At 37.8% G+C, this 16,260-nt stretch overlaps 1 protein-coding gene across 3 annotated transcripts in view; it reads right to left on the reverse strand.

Moving 5' to 3' along the window:
* Window positions 1–342: 342 nt before the first annotated feature.
* The window catches only part of Abca5 (ATP-binding cassette, sub-family A (ABC1), member 5), a 68,355-nt gene continuing 52,437 nt past the window's right edge, over window positions 343–16,260 (reverse strand). For 2 of the 3 annotated variants that reach the window (XM_006533065.4, NM_147219.2), the window contains exons 29-39: window positions 10,600–10,726; window positions 10,266–10,383; window positions 10,083–10,174; window positions 9,145–9,320; window positions 8,536–8,611; window positions 8,362–8,456; window positions 7,428–7,547; window positions 6,238–6,387; window positions 5,294–5,373; window positions 4,300–4,355; window positions 343–3,540 (exon numbers count right to left, since the gene is read on the reverse strand). In XM_006533065.4, the coding sequence (XP_006533128.1) occupies window positions 3,433–3,540; window positions 4,300–4,355; window positions 5,294–5,373; window positions 6,238–6,387; window positions 7,428–7,547; window positions 8,362–8,456; window positions 8,536–8,611; window positions 9,145–9,320; window positions 10,083–10,174; window positions 10,266–10,383; window positions 10,600–10,726 (1,198 nt within the window). In that variant the 3' untranslated portion in view covers window positions 343–3,432. Of the gene's footprint in view, window positions 3,541–4,299; window positions 4,356–5,293; window positions 5,374–6,237; window positions 6,388–7,427; window positions 7,548–8,361; window positions 8,457–8,535; window positions 8,612–9,144; window positions 9,321–10,082; window positions 10,175–10,265; window positions 10,384–10,599; window positions 10,727–16,260 lie in introns of those variants that run through there. The other variant, XR_001779961.1, reaches the window with a different exon arrangement.

Below are 16,260 nucleotides of genomic sequence, written 5' to 3' on the forward strand. Positions count from 1 at the left end.
CATTTCTGGTAATAGTCACCCTCCCCAGCACAGGGCTCTGCATGTAAATGGTAAATGGCTGTTGTAAGTTCTTTTGACTTTCAACTAGACAGAATGAGAAGAATATGTCCAGTGGCTCGCTAAGCAACAAGAGTCTCTTACTTTTTTTCTTGGTTATCTATTGTTGAATTTGAGTATGATTAAACTGCAGTTCCTCCCAATGTTTTCTTATCCCTTCATTTATGTGGGTCCTTAAGGGATATTACCATCTTAGGCACAGAGGACTGCTTCAAGTTTGAATTTAAGTCACACATCTAATTATGAACACTAAATGAATTTTGGTATACAAACTGAAGTCTGTCATAGATTTTTAGCTCTTAAAGTTTATTATTAATAATATAAGCACATTCATTTTTCTTAAAGGGCAGCATTGAGAATTGTACATATAACACATTATGAATAGAAAACAAGTAAATTTTTACCTTATAAGAATAGCTGATACAAAAATAATTCACCTGAGAATAAATTCTCTCACTTTATGTAATATGCTATTTCAAGGGGAAAGATGAGAACTCAATGTTAACAATATTAAAAATACATTAAGAAAAAGCATTTAAAAGCATTTGCTATTTAAAAAAAAAAAAGTCCTGCGTTTTGAATGCTACCTGAAAATGTAAGATGGCATTGTAACAAATGTGAAACGCACGATCGGAATGAGACGCTGAGTGACCAACAAAGAACCGGGAAACCAACACTCACCCTAGTAAAATTAACTGTGCTATTCATTTTCCTAGAAGATATTCTTAAGACTAGTAGCAAAGCATTGTCATATCATAACTGGTTATAAGTATCTATCCTTGTCTTAATAAAATGTAAGATCTTACAGAGCCGAACAGTTCATCCTTCTACCCAAAGAGCCCACTCTGAAACGCAGTCACTGGAAGGTGTGCTTAAAGTATCGAAACATGTTTTAACAGAGAAAACCAAAACTGGCTACAAATAATCTCTGACAAATTAAAGTTTTGGGGGAAAAAAAAGAACCCTGCTTTTTCCTAAGAACAGCATGGAAAGCAGGGAAGAGCCCACAGAAGGCAAACCTCCCAGAACGCTTTCCACTGCTTCCTCCTGACCGGCCCCTCTGCTGCAGACAGCAATGCCTTCAACTCGGCAGAGTCTGCCTTTGTTCTACTCTTACTGTTTGGCCACAGATGGAAAATATAAGGCAGGAAGGTGACGCTGCAGTTTGTTTTCATTTGTTGCTAACAAATACACTTGTTTCTTTACCTGTATTGAAAAGAAACAAAGTTCTGAAAGCAATAATTTAAGATAATTTAAAATAAATCCATGTATAAAACCAAACTATCCACTGTAATATGAATGAACACACAATATAGAAGACTAGACAGTGCAGTCTCGACTTTCATTCCCTAGGAAAATTATATTTTACACTGAGCACACACTGAGCAATGCTAATAGACAGTGACCAAGTCTATATGAGAAAGAAGGCGATATGGCCTGTGTTCACCATCTCTATGAGACAGTTCTGTCTTAGGAGGGCCAAACGCTTTTAAGACACAAATGAAACCTACCCTTTTCGGTAACTGTCCTAGTAAACTATAAATGCAGCTTGTTTGTTTGTTTTTAAGGGTATGTGTTCTAGGTTACAGAGTTACAAAAATCACATCCCCCCCAAAAAAAGGCCCAAGGTACTTAAATTCTAAAAGATAGCTCTTCAAGTTTACGGCACCATTTAGCAATGACTTGCTGAGAAAATACAATGTGCAATTTATAATTTATCAGCAAAAATAAAGATTTCATCTTAAATACATCTTGACTATATTGGTCATGCAGTAATCATTAATTAAATGATTAATTAAATGTAAGATCCTTAAAGGATCCAAAATTATAATTTGGTATCAGGAGGCAAGCTACTGCCAATGAAACCTTACAAGAACTTGGGGGAGGGGCGTGTCATAAAATCCAAGCAGACTTGTAGGATGGTTCTATTACATTAGAGTACCTCTGAGATACGAGACTACACAGATGCCTTTAGGAAGGTGGAAAGAAACTGTCAAAGCAATAGAGAAAGTTGCCAGCCATGTGCCACCTTGTACTGAGAAAGGAAAACTTGAATTAGCCACTAGTGCCTAAAGTCACACATTTTACTACCCAACAGGACTAAAAGTTCATTAAATCTTCCCAACATTAAATAATTAATAACTTCACTGAAAGCTTGACCATTGAAAGTTGGTAGCAAGCCCTCTGTTCTTGCTATTGTTCTTTACGTCTCTGATGCAAAAGTCACACCACAATATATGTTTTTACAAAGCTAACACATATACAACAGCCTGAAATACAGTATCAACTACATCATATACTTGTATACCTGTCCATATGAGTCATAAAATCAAATATTTCTAAGATTAATTATCATATTTCAACTCTGTCACAAGAGTGAAACTCTAATTTTTATTTCTTAATTTAACCCTTGAAAGAGCTCCTATATTCTACCATGTTCTGAGGTGACCTTTTAAAGGAAGGTATATGCTGACCTACTTAAAACTCAAGAGAGTCAAGGAATCAAATTTAGTAATAAAGATGGTTATCCATTAAATGTCTCATCTAAGAATAAACTTAAATGAGCCCTGTATGAGGAAAGGCAACAACGCGCTCTCTCCCAGCTCGCAGTCGGGTGTCTGGAGGGAAGTAGAGATGAACTGGCCACCTCGACAAACAGCTGTCACTGCACTTTCAGAGACCTGGACTCTTACATACTAAGACTCTAGTCAGAGTCTTTCTGTGAATAACGATCACCAAACACATTTGAATTTTAATGTAGACAAAAGACATACAACCTGAAACATTTAATTGCCCATATCTGCAGTCACTAGACTGCGGCTTCCCTTTATTTCCTGTGACCAACGACTGCCACCTAGTGGACGTTACTTCTCAACGGTTCCACATTTACACAGGCCAACTTCCACTAAGAGCTTCTTTTAGACATATCAAAGGGAAAGCCAGTTTCTGCATTGCTTTGTGTCTCTCTTCTATGTTATTAGTCAGGCACTGGTCTTTTTAATTAGCACTGGGAAATTACATAATTATGTAACATAGTATAAAATTTAAATATTATTCAGAATTATTCTTTTATTATTTCTTTAAATCCTAAGTTGAGAAATATTGTTTTTGTGAAACGTGAAGGTAGGCATATAGACTACCTTCAGATATAAACATGCACATGGACAATTACACGCAAATTTATTGAAAGAAAATCCAAACCATAACCATGGTGTGTTAATTAAGGACTTTAAGAAATTTCCAAGTGCTTTCATTTTTTTTAATAACTATTCAAGTAATAAGCTTTTAAAATCAAAGATAAGATAAAAGAAGAAAAAAATAGAATAAAAAAGAATAAACCAACTCAGGGTCGGTAGGCTGGGTGAGCATAAACATTCAAAATACTACTCTATCCTCCTGCGTCCTTTCCCACCAGAGAGTGCTGGCCAAAGTCCCACAGCTGTTATCTTCTTCCTCTTGCTCTTTAGTAAGTTCTACAAAAACCTAGGTAAAAGGAAGAAGGAAAAGTCAACTACTGTATCATTCAGAGGACTCTTAACTAAGTCAGAAACGATACAATGCCGTAACTAACATGTAACAAGTATCAAGGGATTTTCTAATATTGATGCTATTCAAACAAAGCAAGGTATGCCCAGTAGCTACAAAGACAAACACATATTTAGAGGGTTAATACATTTTCTGATTAATATATCAAGTAGTAGTGTCATAAAATAAATTAAAATTGTTTAAACAATTTCAAGTATTCTAATATAAAATAATGCCATGAGTCTTTTAAATATTTAATAAGATAAACAAAAGATGTTCAAGCTTAACAAAATTAAATGTACTTGAATTAACTGTTCAATAGTATACATATATATCAAACCATCGCACTGTAGTCAATAAATATAAATAATATGACTATTCAATTAAAGATGTTTTAAAATGGAACTGAACAAAAAACTAAGAGGAAGCTAAAGTTGCAATTCCAATTAAGTTATAATTTGAGGATGGTGAGATGGCTCAGCAGTACCTTTTATCAAGCCAAAGACCTGAGTTCAGTCACCAAGCCACATGGTTGAAAACTGACACCACTAAAATGTTGTGGCACTTGCACATCCACACATGAAACAAGTAAGTAAATGTACCTTAAGTCTATAGTTTTAAATGTCTATAATATGGGTTGGCGTCTACACTCTAAGCCTAAGCAATTGCTACGAGGTACAGTCAACTGTAACCTTTTCTAATATAACCTTACGGTACCTGTTCCAGGGTTGCTTGAGAAAAGCTGTATTCTTCAATGGCAAAAGTGCGTTTTGCTATTAAAACATAAAAATGCATTTTACTTAGTGATATTTTTAAGGAGTGAAATGGCAACTAGTTCTAAACTATCTACTCTGCTTTTTAAAAACTGTCAACAACGTATTCCAAACTGGAGCTGCCCACGTGTGGTACTGCCCTCGGCCCTGCTTCTCTCTCGTCCAGGTCCACACTGATCCTCTGTAAGCAACTTCGTCAACTGTCCCCCATGTGACCTGCTCCATTTTCTAGGTTAGCTCCTCCTTCCCTCCAGCGTCTTGTTCTTCATCATTCCTTTGTTTTCTTGTGGTGTCAGATCTCTATCCCCCATTCTCCAAACACCACTACAGCCTGTCCTAGATTCCTAAATTCATTTCTTAACATTGGCCATTATAAGCCTTCCAATATTCACTTCAAATCCACTTTTCCAATCTAATACGAAATTCTGTTAGTATATTTATTCTTTTAATCATAAAGAAATTATCAGGAAGTAAAAATTTCAGAATTAATAATTAGTCTACAGCTATGAAGATACATAAGATAGAAGTAAATATTATCCTACTCAGAATCCCCATAAAGAATGATAAAAATTCAATATATGTTTCAAATTCTGAAATTTTTGTGAATTATATCCATGAGGGTTGAATTTGCATTATTCCACCGGAAGTCCTCCTGTGTCTCCCACAGTCCTCCTGTGTCTCCCCAGTCCCCCCATGTCTCCCACAGTCCCCCGCGACTCCCACAGTCCCTCTCAAAGACTTGATCTCTTCTTTTTAAATTACTGTTAAATATATGTGTATGTATAGGCATATATTTATATTTTTATCTTAGAATAAAAGAACAAAAGATTATAGTTGCTATAACTGCAACAATAACCTGTCTCCCAGTTCTAAACTTTCTGACTAGAATCCTTTCATTACTTGAAAATTATTTTACAATATTCTCAAATGCTACTTGCCTTCTTCCAACTTAGCGAAGGATTGTGAGAGAGACTGAACATCTTCTTTTGGAATTTTAAAAGCCAAAATAGAAGAAAAGCTGAAAAACAAAGATAAAATGCAGGAGGATGGCACGGCAAACTTAACTACTGTGTTGCTTGAATGCTAAAGCTGAAAACTTTTTAAGTTTAAATTTAAATTCTAATCATCTACTTGATATTCATTTTCCTAAAACCTGTGTGCAGAATGGCAGGATCATACCATGGGACCCCGCTGAAGCAACTACAAGCCTCTCTTCTGACAGCACAGCCCCGTGCTGCTGCTGATACAGCACATCAAGGTAAAAGAGTCGGAGACACAGACAGAAAATACAACTGAAAGCGTAAATGTTTATGATCTCTTGTCGCGGGATATTTGGTCACACTGTGAATCCTGAGAGTAAAGCCTGTCTCTAGTTTCAGTGTGGCTCAGCCCGAGCACACACTTTTAATCTGAGAGTGGGAGACTGTGTCCTGGAAATCCTGTTTCTAGTTGTGGTGAGGCTCAGCCCTGGCACCCACCTTCAGTCTGAGACCTTCCTGTTTACTGTAAACAAGACTGAATAAAGCCTGCTAAAGCTCAAGAGACAGAGCAAGCAGCCAGCTGACAGGGAGGGAACACAGGAAAAACCATAGAGACTGAGAGGAAATCAGGAGGACGGATAGAGACACCCACAGGAAGTAGAAAGGAGGGACACTCAGTTGGGAGGGTTTTTAAGGCAGTGTGGAAAAGAACTCTTTCCCCCCTTCTGGGACACCAACTGAGGAGGAAGGTCAGCTGGGGGCTTTCTCTGCCTCGCTGAGCTGGCAGACCACAGCATCTGGGTCCTAAGTCATCATTTGGTAAAATCAAACGTTTGGGATTTTGTTTTTAAAACAATTTCAACTTTATAAGAAGTATTAAATATATTTTAAAAAGTTGTTACCTCTCTTGGCGGCTTGCATTTGGGAAAATATATTGAATTTCTCTTTGAAGGCGATCTATTTCCAGGTTTTCTATCCAGTCCTTTAATTTAATTTCCAAAAAGTAGCCTTTACCAAACTTACTCTTTAGATGTTGTACTGTTCCAATACATCTGAAATAATTTTTAAAAGAAAGAGCTAAAGGTTTGACTGTTTTCAAAGAATGATTTCTTGCTTAAATCTCTACCACATTTGTTTTTAATAAAATGACTCTGACAATCTTTTACATAGAAAAGCTGCAAACATCATGCAACATGCTCAGACACTCCTTATCATGTCTCATTTTCCCTAATATTTTCTTCTTCTATTCTTATGACAAGTGTGTCAAATCAAGCGACCTCTGTTACACAGCTCCAGCCAGGGTCAGACCTGGGCTGGCTCTGCTGCTCTTCGTTACTGTTTTTTGTTCCAGGAGTCTATCCCAAGCTACTCCTAGTTTCCAGGAGTCTATCCCCAGCTATTCCTAGTTTCCAGGAGTCTATCCCAAGCTACACCTTCAATCTGTGTTTATTTTCGTGTTACAATAGGCTTCTGAGCTGTGGACAGAGAGCCACATCTAAGCGTGGTCTCCCTGCACTGTGGCATACATACTGCAGGCTGTGCAGAGTCTGCCCAGTTCCCGCGTCTGTAAGCTTTCCAACTGTGAACTCTGCTGCTCACAGTTCTTTCTCCTCTCCTCACTCAGCTTTCTAGGAAAACCTGGTGCCATGCGGCATTAGCCTGAGAGAGAGGGTAAGCTGCCTTTGAAGGAACGGGACAAACAGGTTACTTGGAATCACTGTGTGAGGAAAACGTGTCTTTTTGCACACACTTATTTATTCAATCAACCACTTCTTTATGCAAATATGAACTCAGATAGTTATTTTATACTTTGTGTTATGATTCAAAACAATGTCCATTATTGTAAAATAGTCTAATAATTTTTAAATAACAAACAGAATAATAAAAACATGCTAATATAGGTAGCTGGACATATTTTGTAAAATATAGATAGATATATGTATTTCCAAAAAGTTCTATAAAAAACTGATTTTTAAAACCGAAAGTTTTGACATTTCAAACTAATGCACAGTTCTCTACATTTTAAAAAGATCACATTCGAAAATCTACCTTCCCTCTCTTTCTCTGAAAGATACGCTGTTTAAACATCTACCTTAGCTGCCCAGATACCATGATGGCCACTCTGTCACAGACAGCCTCTGCCTCTTCCATGTAATGAGTAGTCAGGAGGGCGGCCCGCTTTTTGTTTTTAAATGCAGTTCGAATAGCTCTCCTGTAAAATATAAAGAAAACCTCAGTAGGAGAAATACACCTGCTTGGTTCTGGGAATATGTCGTTTCCCAAAACTCAACTATCTGACTACAATTTAGCCATTATCAACTGCTGTAAACGACTGTGTCATACCAAACTATGCTAGCTAGTCTAACTTACTCTTCTTAGTTTGAAACTTCACAAATGCAAAGAAACCTCATTATTTCAAAGGTATCCATGAAGTTAAAGTGAAATACCCAGGCTAATGTAAGGGCTCAGAGGTAGAGCCCTTGTTTATGATGCACAATATCTTGGTCTCAATCCCCAGCAACAAGCATAAAGAGTAAAGAAAGTACAAAAGCATGAAAGAATGAATGAATCAATTATGATAAAATATGATTTTGTTACAAAAAAGGTACATACTCATAAAATTAATATATACCTAAATTAAACCTTATACTTAGGAAATTAAGAACTAAAAATTATTCAACCAACTAGTACTTTAAATTACTTCAACAAATTACAACATGAATTCAAAACAATAATATGAAAAACATAATTTTCTATTAAGTGAATAGGGAAAAAATCTTCCAAAATTAGTTCAGAAAGTAGAATTATTTATTTTAGTAACCAGCTGTGTGTTCATTTCTGTTCTGTAATATATAAAATATCATTAGCATTTCACCAAAGATATGATAAAAGCTTTAAAAGTCTACATATTTAATTGCTATTTTATACAATCAAGATGTACACATCACTAACAGGAAGCTATTGGTCACAGTGACTCTAACCCATGACACAGTGCGCCAAGCGGCAAGTGTCTGTGGTGTACTCACCACATGTGCTGCTTGGCTCTTGGGTCCATGCCTGTGGACGGCTCATCCAGCAGCGTCACCTGAGGGTTCCCCAGCATGCTGAGAGCAAAACACAGCTAGAGGGAGGAGGGAGAGGGGACTAAGTTCATCTGCCCAGAGAGCAACAGCTCTCAGCTACCATCTGATGAAGAGTACCTTTCGCTTGATCCCTGCAGGTAGCTTCTTTACAGTCTTCTGAAGATGTTCTTTCAAATCAAGGGCTTTTGTTATTCTGCAAAATAGCCAACACGAAATTATGTACCTGGATCTGCATTAATACAAGTATGTTATGTATAATCATTTATTCTCTTCTCTCTAAAAGTATCACTTAGGTAATGTCAATTAGATAAGGAAAAAAAAAACAAAACTCCAGTTTTCATCATTGTAAACAGATGAACTGTTTTTAGAAATAACCCAATTAATTTGAGTATTACTTATGGTACATTCTTCCTACGATTAGAAATAGGAAATCTGAACCATGCTGGCATGCTGGGCAATGTTTTTAACCTGAGCACCTAAGAGCAGATGCATGCAGATCCTGAGTTTAAGGCTGGCTGGGGCTGCCATAGCAAAAAAAAAAAAAAAAAAAAAAAAAAGAATCATAGAGGAGCTGATTTTTTTCATAGGTATCATAACTTTGTAAAGAACAAATGAAAAGCAATGACCGTTTTTCTATGGAAACTATAATCTACAAAGAATGCCGGTTTTAGAATTTAAAGACTTTGGAATGTGCATTCCTGCCCCCAAGAAGCAAAGGCAATTTACCGACTGATGACTTCCTTCATGTCACCAGGACTCATTCCTTTCACAGCTCCGTAAATCTCAAAATGTTCCTGTAGAGTGAGATCTGGCCACAGTGGGTTTGTCTGGGGGCAGTACCCCATACACTTAATGGATTCGTCATCTTCACTTGAATGTGAACCATAATCTCCTAGAAAGATCTACAGAAATGCAACCACATTTTAGTATCTTCGCTTTGTTTTGTGAAGAAGATAGTAAGTAGATTCTTTTAAACTCCTTCCCTAAGTCACAGTAATATCTGCCCAGTGTTCTAATGCTTTTTAAAGGTGCAAGGCCACACATAGCTAAGTCAGAATTTAGAGATTCAGTCAGACACAGTGGTAATTCTATACTGGTGGGTGGGAAGTCAAGCCACCTTTTTAAAGTATTGTCATCATGGGGCTTCATTGAAATGTTATATTTAAACTAATGAGTTAAGTAAAATAAATTCCTTGTTTTCCTCAGACATAAGGTGTAATTGACATAAAAATTAATCTTAGGCAAAATCTCAAAGAAAGGAGTATTCCTGGAAATTCAGAGAACAGTAAGTGTGAGGAGAGTGACTGGGAGCAGGAAGGAGAAACACGTGGGTGTGGGGTCATGAGCACGCTGCAGACTCACTGACAGGGCCCACGCTAACCTGCCTATCTCCAGAGATTACCACACCTGTCTTCATAACTAGGCAGATGAATCTACCTTGAGTGTAAAGAATTAATGAAAGCAGAACTATATATGTCTATTTGTGTGTGAAATTTTCATACATATTACTTTCAGATGACCAAAGACCTTAGTCTCATAAATCCATACTAAAAATACTAAAACACATAAAGTTTGACCATCCAATTCATAATTTCTCACTGGTGAGCTTATCTTAATTAAAAATATGTCATGGTAGACACAACCCACAGTTGTGCCTCTCATACCTTGCCTGAAGTTGGCTCAACGTCCCCAACCAGAGTGTTAATGACTGTGCTTTTGCCAGCTCCATTTGGACCCAACAGTCCCAAGATCTCTCCTACAGATATGGGAAAAATTATATATTAAAGTCAAACTAAAAACAGAAATTACTCTTCTGGAAAACTTTCTTAGGAAAAATAGATACCAACCTTTTTTCACACAGAAAGAGATGTATTTTGTTGCTACTTTTGTTGTTTTTCTTGAATGAAGAAAATCTTTCTTGTCATCATACTCTTTATGCAAATTGCATACCATAATGGCTGGCTTCTAATAAGGGAAACAACTTTTAAATAGAGTCCCAAGTTAGATGTCTATCATTTCCTATCTCAGATATGTATCCTAATAACTAAATTCACCTCTAAGAGGGCAGTGTAAAATAAATTTTATATTCATATGCGATAAAAAGTGTTTCTTCTTCATTCCAGTGCCTTGGTAATCTACCATTTGAGACAAAATATGACTTAACAGAAAGGAGCAAGTTACCTCCTCACAACACTGGCAACCCATCAGCTCTTTAACCTTCAGTCTTTCAGCTTTGACATCTTCATCTTCATCCTCATTGATGGGTGGTTCTGGAAACTTCTTATTTTTGGCCTTTTGTGAAAGGGCCCTAAGCACATACAAATAGTAGATGGTTACATAACTGAATACTAAGAAGTTTATTAGATAGTTACATAATTAAAATACTAAAAAAATTGGGCACTAGACAGATAAAATGTACCAACATGGTTGAAAAGAACACCAACATGAGACCTAATGTTACCTCTCAAAAGTAGACTCACAAATGGTACTGCTCATTGGCTGTTAGTGCTTCAATGACATTATCCAAAGCCAATCAGTTACAACATTCTATATATAACCGGTATGTTCAAAGTGCTATTCCACAGGAAGAGGGGGGATCTAGGGGCTAAAGAGCTGTCTCTGTGGTTAAAAGCAGGGGCCATGAATTTGGTTCCCAACACTCACATCAGGCAGCTCAAAAGTCCCTATAACGCAAGCTTTAAAGGATCCAATGCCCTCTTTGGCCTTGACTTTCACTCACACAGACACACACATATACACATCATTTTAAAAAACATATTTAATTTAAAAATATGCATATTTTCTCCAAAGATATTGCAGTATGAGTACACATAAAACTGTCTAGGAAGAGTAGATAAGGCTGAAATCAAAATCCAAAGGAATACTTGATCTAACGGCAGACGGGGAAAGAAGTGCTTGCAAAGAGAATCCTGAGTAGGAAGAGAGGTAAAGAGGTAAATGAATGTGACCTTATAAGAAACAAAGGGACAGTAGAAAAGAAGAAGGGAGGAAGGGCTCGTCAACCAAGGAACCATGTCATCTGAGCCCAGCAGACAAAGCAGAGACACTGAAGACACTGCGGGTGAAGCAAGCCCAGGTTATACAAAACTAAGGAGTCAATGGGACAGAAACAATGCAAGACAGAAGGCATTTGACTATAAAACAAACAAAGGTATAATATAAAGAGACAAATGGATTTATACTTGAAAAAGATTTTTTAGGTCCTTTTCCATATGAAAGTAAGTGGTAATTCCTCTTTTCTGAAGTAAGAGTATGAAGGAAGGGGCTGGAGAAATGACGTATTTGGTGAGGAGCTTGCCATATAAGCATGAGGCCCTGAGTTTGGATCCATAACATGCATTTCTAAAAACTGGGTGTGGCAGCAGAGTCCTGTCATCTCAGCGCTGGGCAAGTGGAAACAGAACTGTCCATAGGGTAGAAAGACTGAGGAAGACACCAACTATCCGGCCTTCACGTACACATACACAGCACATACACATGAATACATACATACACACACCACAACATACAAACGCACATATGTGATTCAGGATGATACAGAAAGAGAAAACAAAGCAACATCCTTAAGTGCATGGAATAAATGATTCATAACAGAAAGCCAGCTTTTCCTCTGGGACATGGCAAAAGCATTGGTCAATGTGGATAAATCGGCAGATACTTGCAATTAAGTTAAGGTCTGCGGTCCTTGTGCTCACAGATAAGCACTAGGGAAACCAGGAATGCTAAGCACTCAGGCTTGTCTCTTCAAGGAGAGATGTGCACATGTTCTCTACCCAGAAGGCTGCGAGTGGTTGTTAATAGCCTGGTAATCTGTGCTATCTGCAGGACCAGGTCACACCAAAATGCACCCCGCATACGCCCCAACTACTATGTTTAAGCCAGAATCTTCCTCTCTAGACCTTTATCCTGAACACTGTTTCTCAGTCAAGAAAACCCATCCTCAGGGGAGATGTGACATGTACTTTGAAGCTTTGTAAGACCACCCCTCTTAAACTATAGGAACCATCTTTAGGGAAGACATCACTGTTTGCTTGGAACCCCTGCTCATCCTCTGTACAAGCTAAGAAGCCCCATTTGCTCTTCATCCCCTAACCCCAACGGGAAGGAGACCCCGCACTAGGACCCATAAACCCACTGGCTTTAACACAGGCGCATGACGTCACTGACCTCCACCTGTGAGATTGGTGAACCCACCCAAGAGCTGCCTCTCAATAAACCTGCCCTTAGACTCTTGATTTAGCTTGAATTGATTCATTTCGTTAACTGAAAACCCTACTAATCACAGGTCCTTTGCAGAAGAATTTCAATGTGGTCAATCCTTAAGCTTTATTACACACATGGAATTGAAATAAATGTTCCCAGAAAACTGTTTTCCAAAGTTGAACTTAACTATGTATAAAATAAACTGCCTGTTGTCAGACTCTCCAAGTTTGAACCAACACCACCGAACTAGGTCACGATGAACCGGATCACCTTCTTCTTGCCTCATGCAGGTTGTTAACCTGCCGGCTGTGGCATCTGCAGAGATCACACACACACACACACACACACACACACATACACACACACACACACACATAATCAAGTACTATATTTTCAGAGATAAATGGCAATATTTCACTAAGAAGTAGGATGCCAGGTGATTTGGGGAATTTGGAGAATACAGAAAGAGACTAGAGTAACAAGTAAGAAGTTTAACTAGGAAACGTAATGGGCTACCAAGCAGGATCAAACAGAGCTTATTTTGTACAGTAAACATATGCTACTACCAAATTATTTTATGTCATTTTTATTCAAAAGAAATATAATTTTAGCAGATAGTGCAAAAAGCTATGAAGCTGAGAATAATGAAAGAGGCAAACCATATGAATAAAGTAGGCAGTGTCCGGGAGAACAAACACAAACAGGAGCTACTGGACACATAGTTACAATGGGAGAAGCTCTGGGACATGAAGTCATAGGAAGAAAAGCCCAACAGGATTAAGACATGAGAAGGAGGGGTGTGAGAATTACTGGTGAAACCTGACACTGGCGTTTATGACACTACAAGTGTAAGAATTCTGTCACCCTGCACAAAATAAGCTCCCAGTGGATCGAGGATGGCAATATGGAACCAGAAATGCTCAAACTGTGGGAAGGAGTATGGGCAGTTCCCTGCATCACTGGGCTGTAGAAGATGTATCGAGGCTAACAACTAACTAGTGAGATCTCATGAAACTAAAAAGCTTCAGTACAGACAAGAAAACCATCAATCAAGTGAAGAAAAAACATACAGAAGAGAATCTTTGACAGACAGACTTCTGACAGAGAGTAATATGAAAATATATAAAGAATTTAAAACAAAGTCATGGAAACAAATGGTTAAACTAAAAAATGATGTGGGAATCTAAACAGAGACTCTCCAGAGAAAGAGTAAAGATGTTTAAGAAATACCTCAAAGAGTGTTCAGCATCCTTGGCAATTAGGAAAATGCAAATTAAAACAACTGCCATTTTGAGCTGGAGAGATAGCTCAGCCATTAAGAGCACTGGCTGCTCTTCCAGAGGTCCTGAGTTTAATCCCCAGGAACCACATGGTGGCTCACAACCATCTGTAATGGGATCCAATGCTCTCATCTGGTGTGTCTGAAATCAACTGCCATTTCATCTTCACCCCATAAGAATGACTAAGGTCAAGGGAGCAGCTGACAATAAGAAGTGCTGGCAGAGCTGTGAGGAGAAGGACTTTAATTCTCTACTGTAGGAACGCAGACTGGTGCAACCACTTCGGAAATAAAGATGGAGAACTGTCAAAGAGGTAAGAAAAACCTACCATATGACCAAGGAACTCCGAGTCATGTGACCACAGACCCAATGTCCTACTGCACAGATATTGGTAAGCAATGCTCACTGCTGCCCTATCCACACTAGACAGACATAGGAAGAACATGAATGCTCTTTAACACATGAATGATAATGAAGATGTGACACATATACACTTTGAACACTACTCAGCTATAAAGAATGCGTGGAACTAGGAAAGACCTTACTAAGTGAGGTAACCCTCAGAAGACAAGTATCATATATTCTCTGTCTTCTGCAGTTCCCAGCTCCAAGTCTTCATTTACAAAAAGCATTACAGAAATGCTCAAACTTAAAATGCAGAGGATACAAGATCACGTCCCATCTACAACTACAAAACAAGCACTGCACTTATGGCCCAAGGAACATTGTAGAATGAGAAGGAAAAAGATTAAGGTCATAGGAACCTGAAGTTGGCTGTGAGATTGTGTCTCCTGAAAATTTCTGAGGCTATATTCATGAAGTCCATGTATCATCAAGATGGATGTCAGAACAAGACCTGCACAACACTGATACCAATGGATATGTTAACATGCAAAAAGAAAAGCTGGTGGGTCTCAAGGTCTCCCCAGTTGGCTATCTAATAAATACGTATACATAAATATATATAATGCATAATGTTACATATTATAAAATTATAATATGTCATATATTATAATATTGATAGTAAATATATTTTATATAAAGAAATATTTATAAATATTTGTGTATTATAAATACATAAATATAATATAATAAAGAGAAATTAAAATATTTAAAATTATAAAAATTATGTTTACTATAAGTAAATGTAAACAATAATTAAATACAAAGAAGTATGATATTGAGAGAGAGCAACAGGATGAATGACAAGGGATGGAGGGAAAGGGGAAAGAGGAAAGTGATGTAATTATAATTTAAAAATCAAAGAAGTACTATAAAATTAAAAGCTGGTACATGGCCCTGACATAAGTTCAGTGAGTGAAGTAGGGTGCAGATCGGAAGGGTCTGTGGATATAGCAATCTTCTCCACAAACCTCAGCAGGACTAGAGAGAGGCAGAGTAAGGAGAGGCAGGCCTGAGCGCCTCAGTGCAGGAGGAAATGCAGAGCTTAGTCAGCATCATGCATTCACCTGAGCTACTCAGGGTTTATAGACATTCATATTCTAGCGCGAGAACTAGGAAAGCTAGAGGACTACTGATTCGCTAAAGTGTGCAGTGTTTCATATACATTAACACCCTGGAAACAAGCAGGAGAGCTAGACAGCAACACACTAACTGTGCAGTGCTTATATATATTAAAATCCGCGGTACGGAAGTGTGAGAGTTACAGACGGGAAGCTGCAGGCTTGCTTATCAGCAATAGCCAGGCTTCACTAAGGAATACTCCTTTCAGTTTAAAATAACCTAGTAAAGATATGTAAGTTTGGAGAAAATACTTGGAATTCAAAAAATGTTACAACTCAATAATATAAATACAATGAAACCAATTTTTAAAATGTTAACAGAAATTTTTAATAGAAATAGGCATTTCTCTCAGAAGACATTAAAATGACAACAAGCATATAAAAAGGTGATCACAATGTTATTTGTCAAAATGAAATTTTAAAAAGTTACAGAAGCATGGCTAACTGTACGACTGTATGAGCTACGTAAGAATTTGCAGATCATTTCCTACTGAGCCCCTGAGAAGGCTCAGCAGGAGAAGGCATCCGTCCGTCCGCTGCCAAGCCTCAGGACCTAAAGTCAATCCCCGAGACTCACACGGCTGAGGGAGCTTCTGCCAGCTGTCCTCTGCGTGCCACCGTGCCACGTGCACTCTGTGGCTTATGTACACCCACAAACAAACAAACAAAGGAAATACTAGTGTAATAAAAGTGGATAACTCACATTCTAACAATCTCATTTCTTTAAACATTAATGTGCCCAGTACAGTAAAAGGCAGAAAACTATACAACTTAAGTTCACTTGAAGTACTTAATAGAACCACAGTCTTCAATGG

The sequence above is a fragment of the Mus musculus genome, chromosome 11, assembly GCF_000001635.26.
Source record: "Mus musculus strain C57BL/6J chromosome 11, GRCm38.p6 C57BL/6J".
Taxonomy (NCBI): domain Eukaryota; kingdom Metazoa; phylum Chordata; class Mammalia; order Rodentia; family Muridae; genus Mus; species Mus musculus.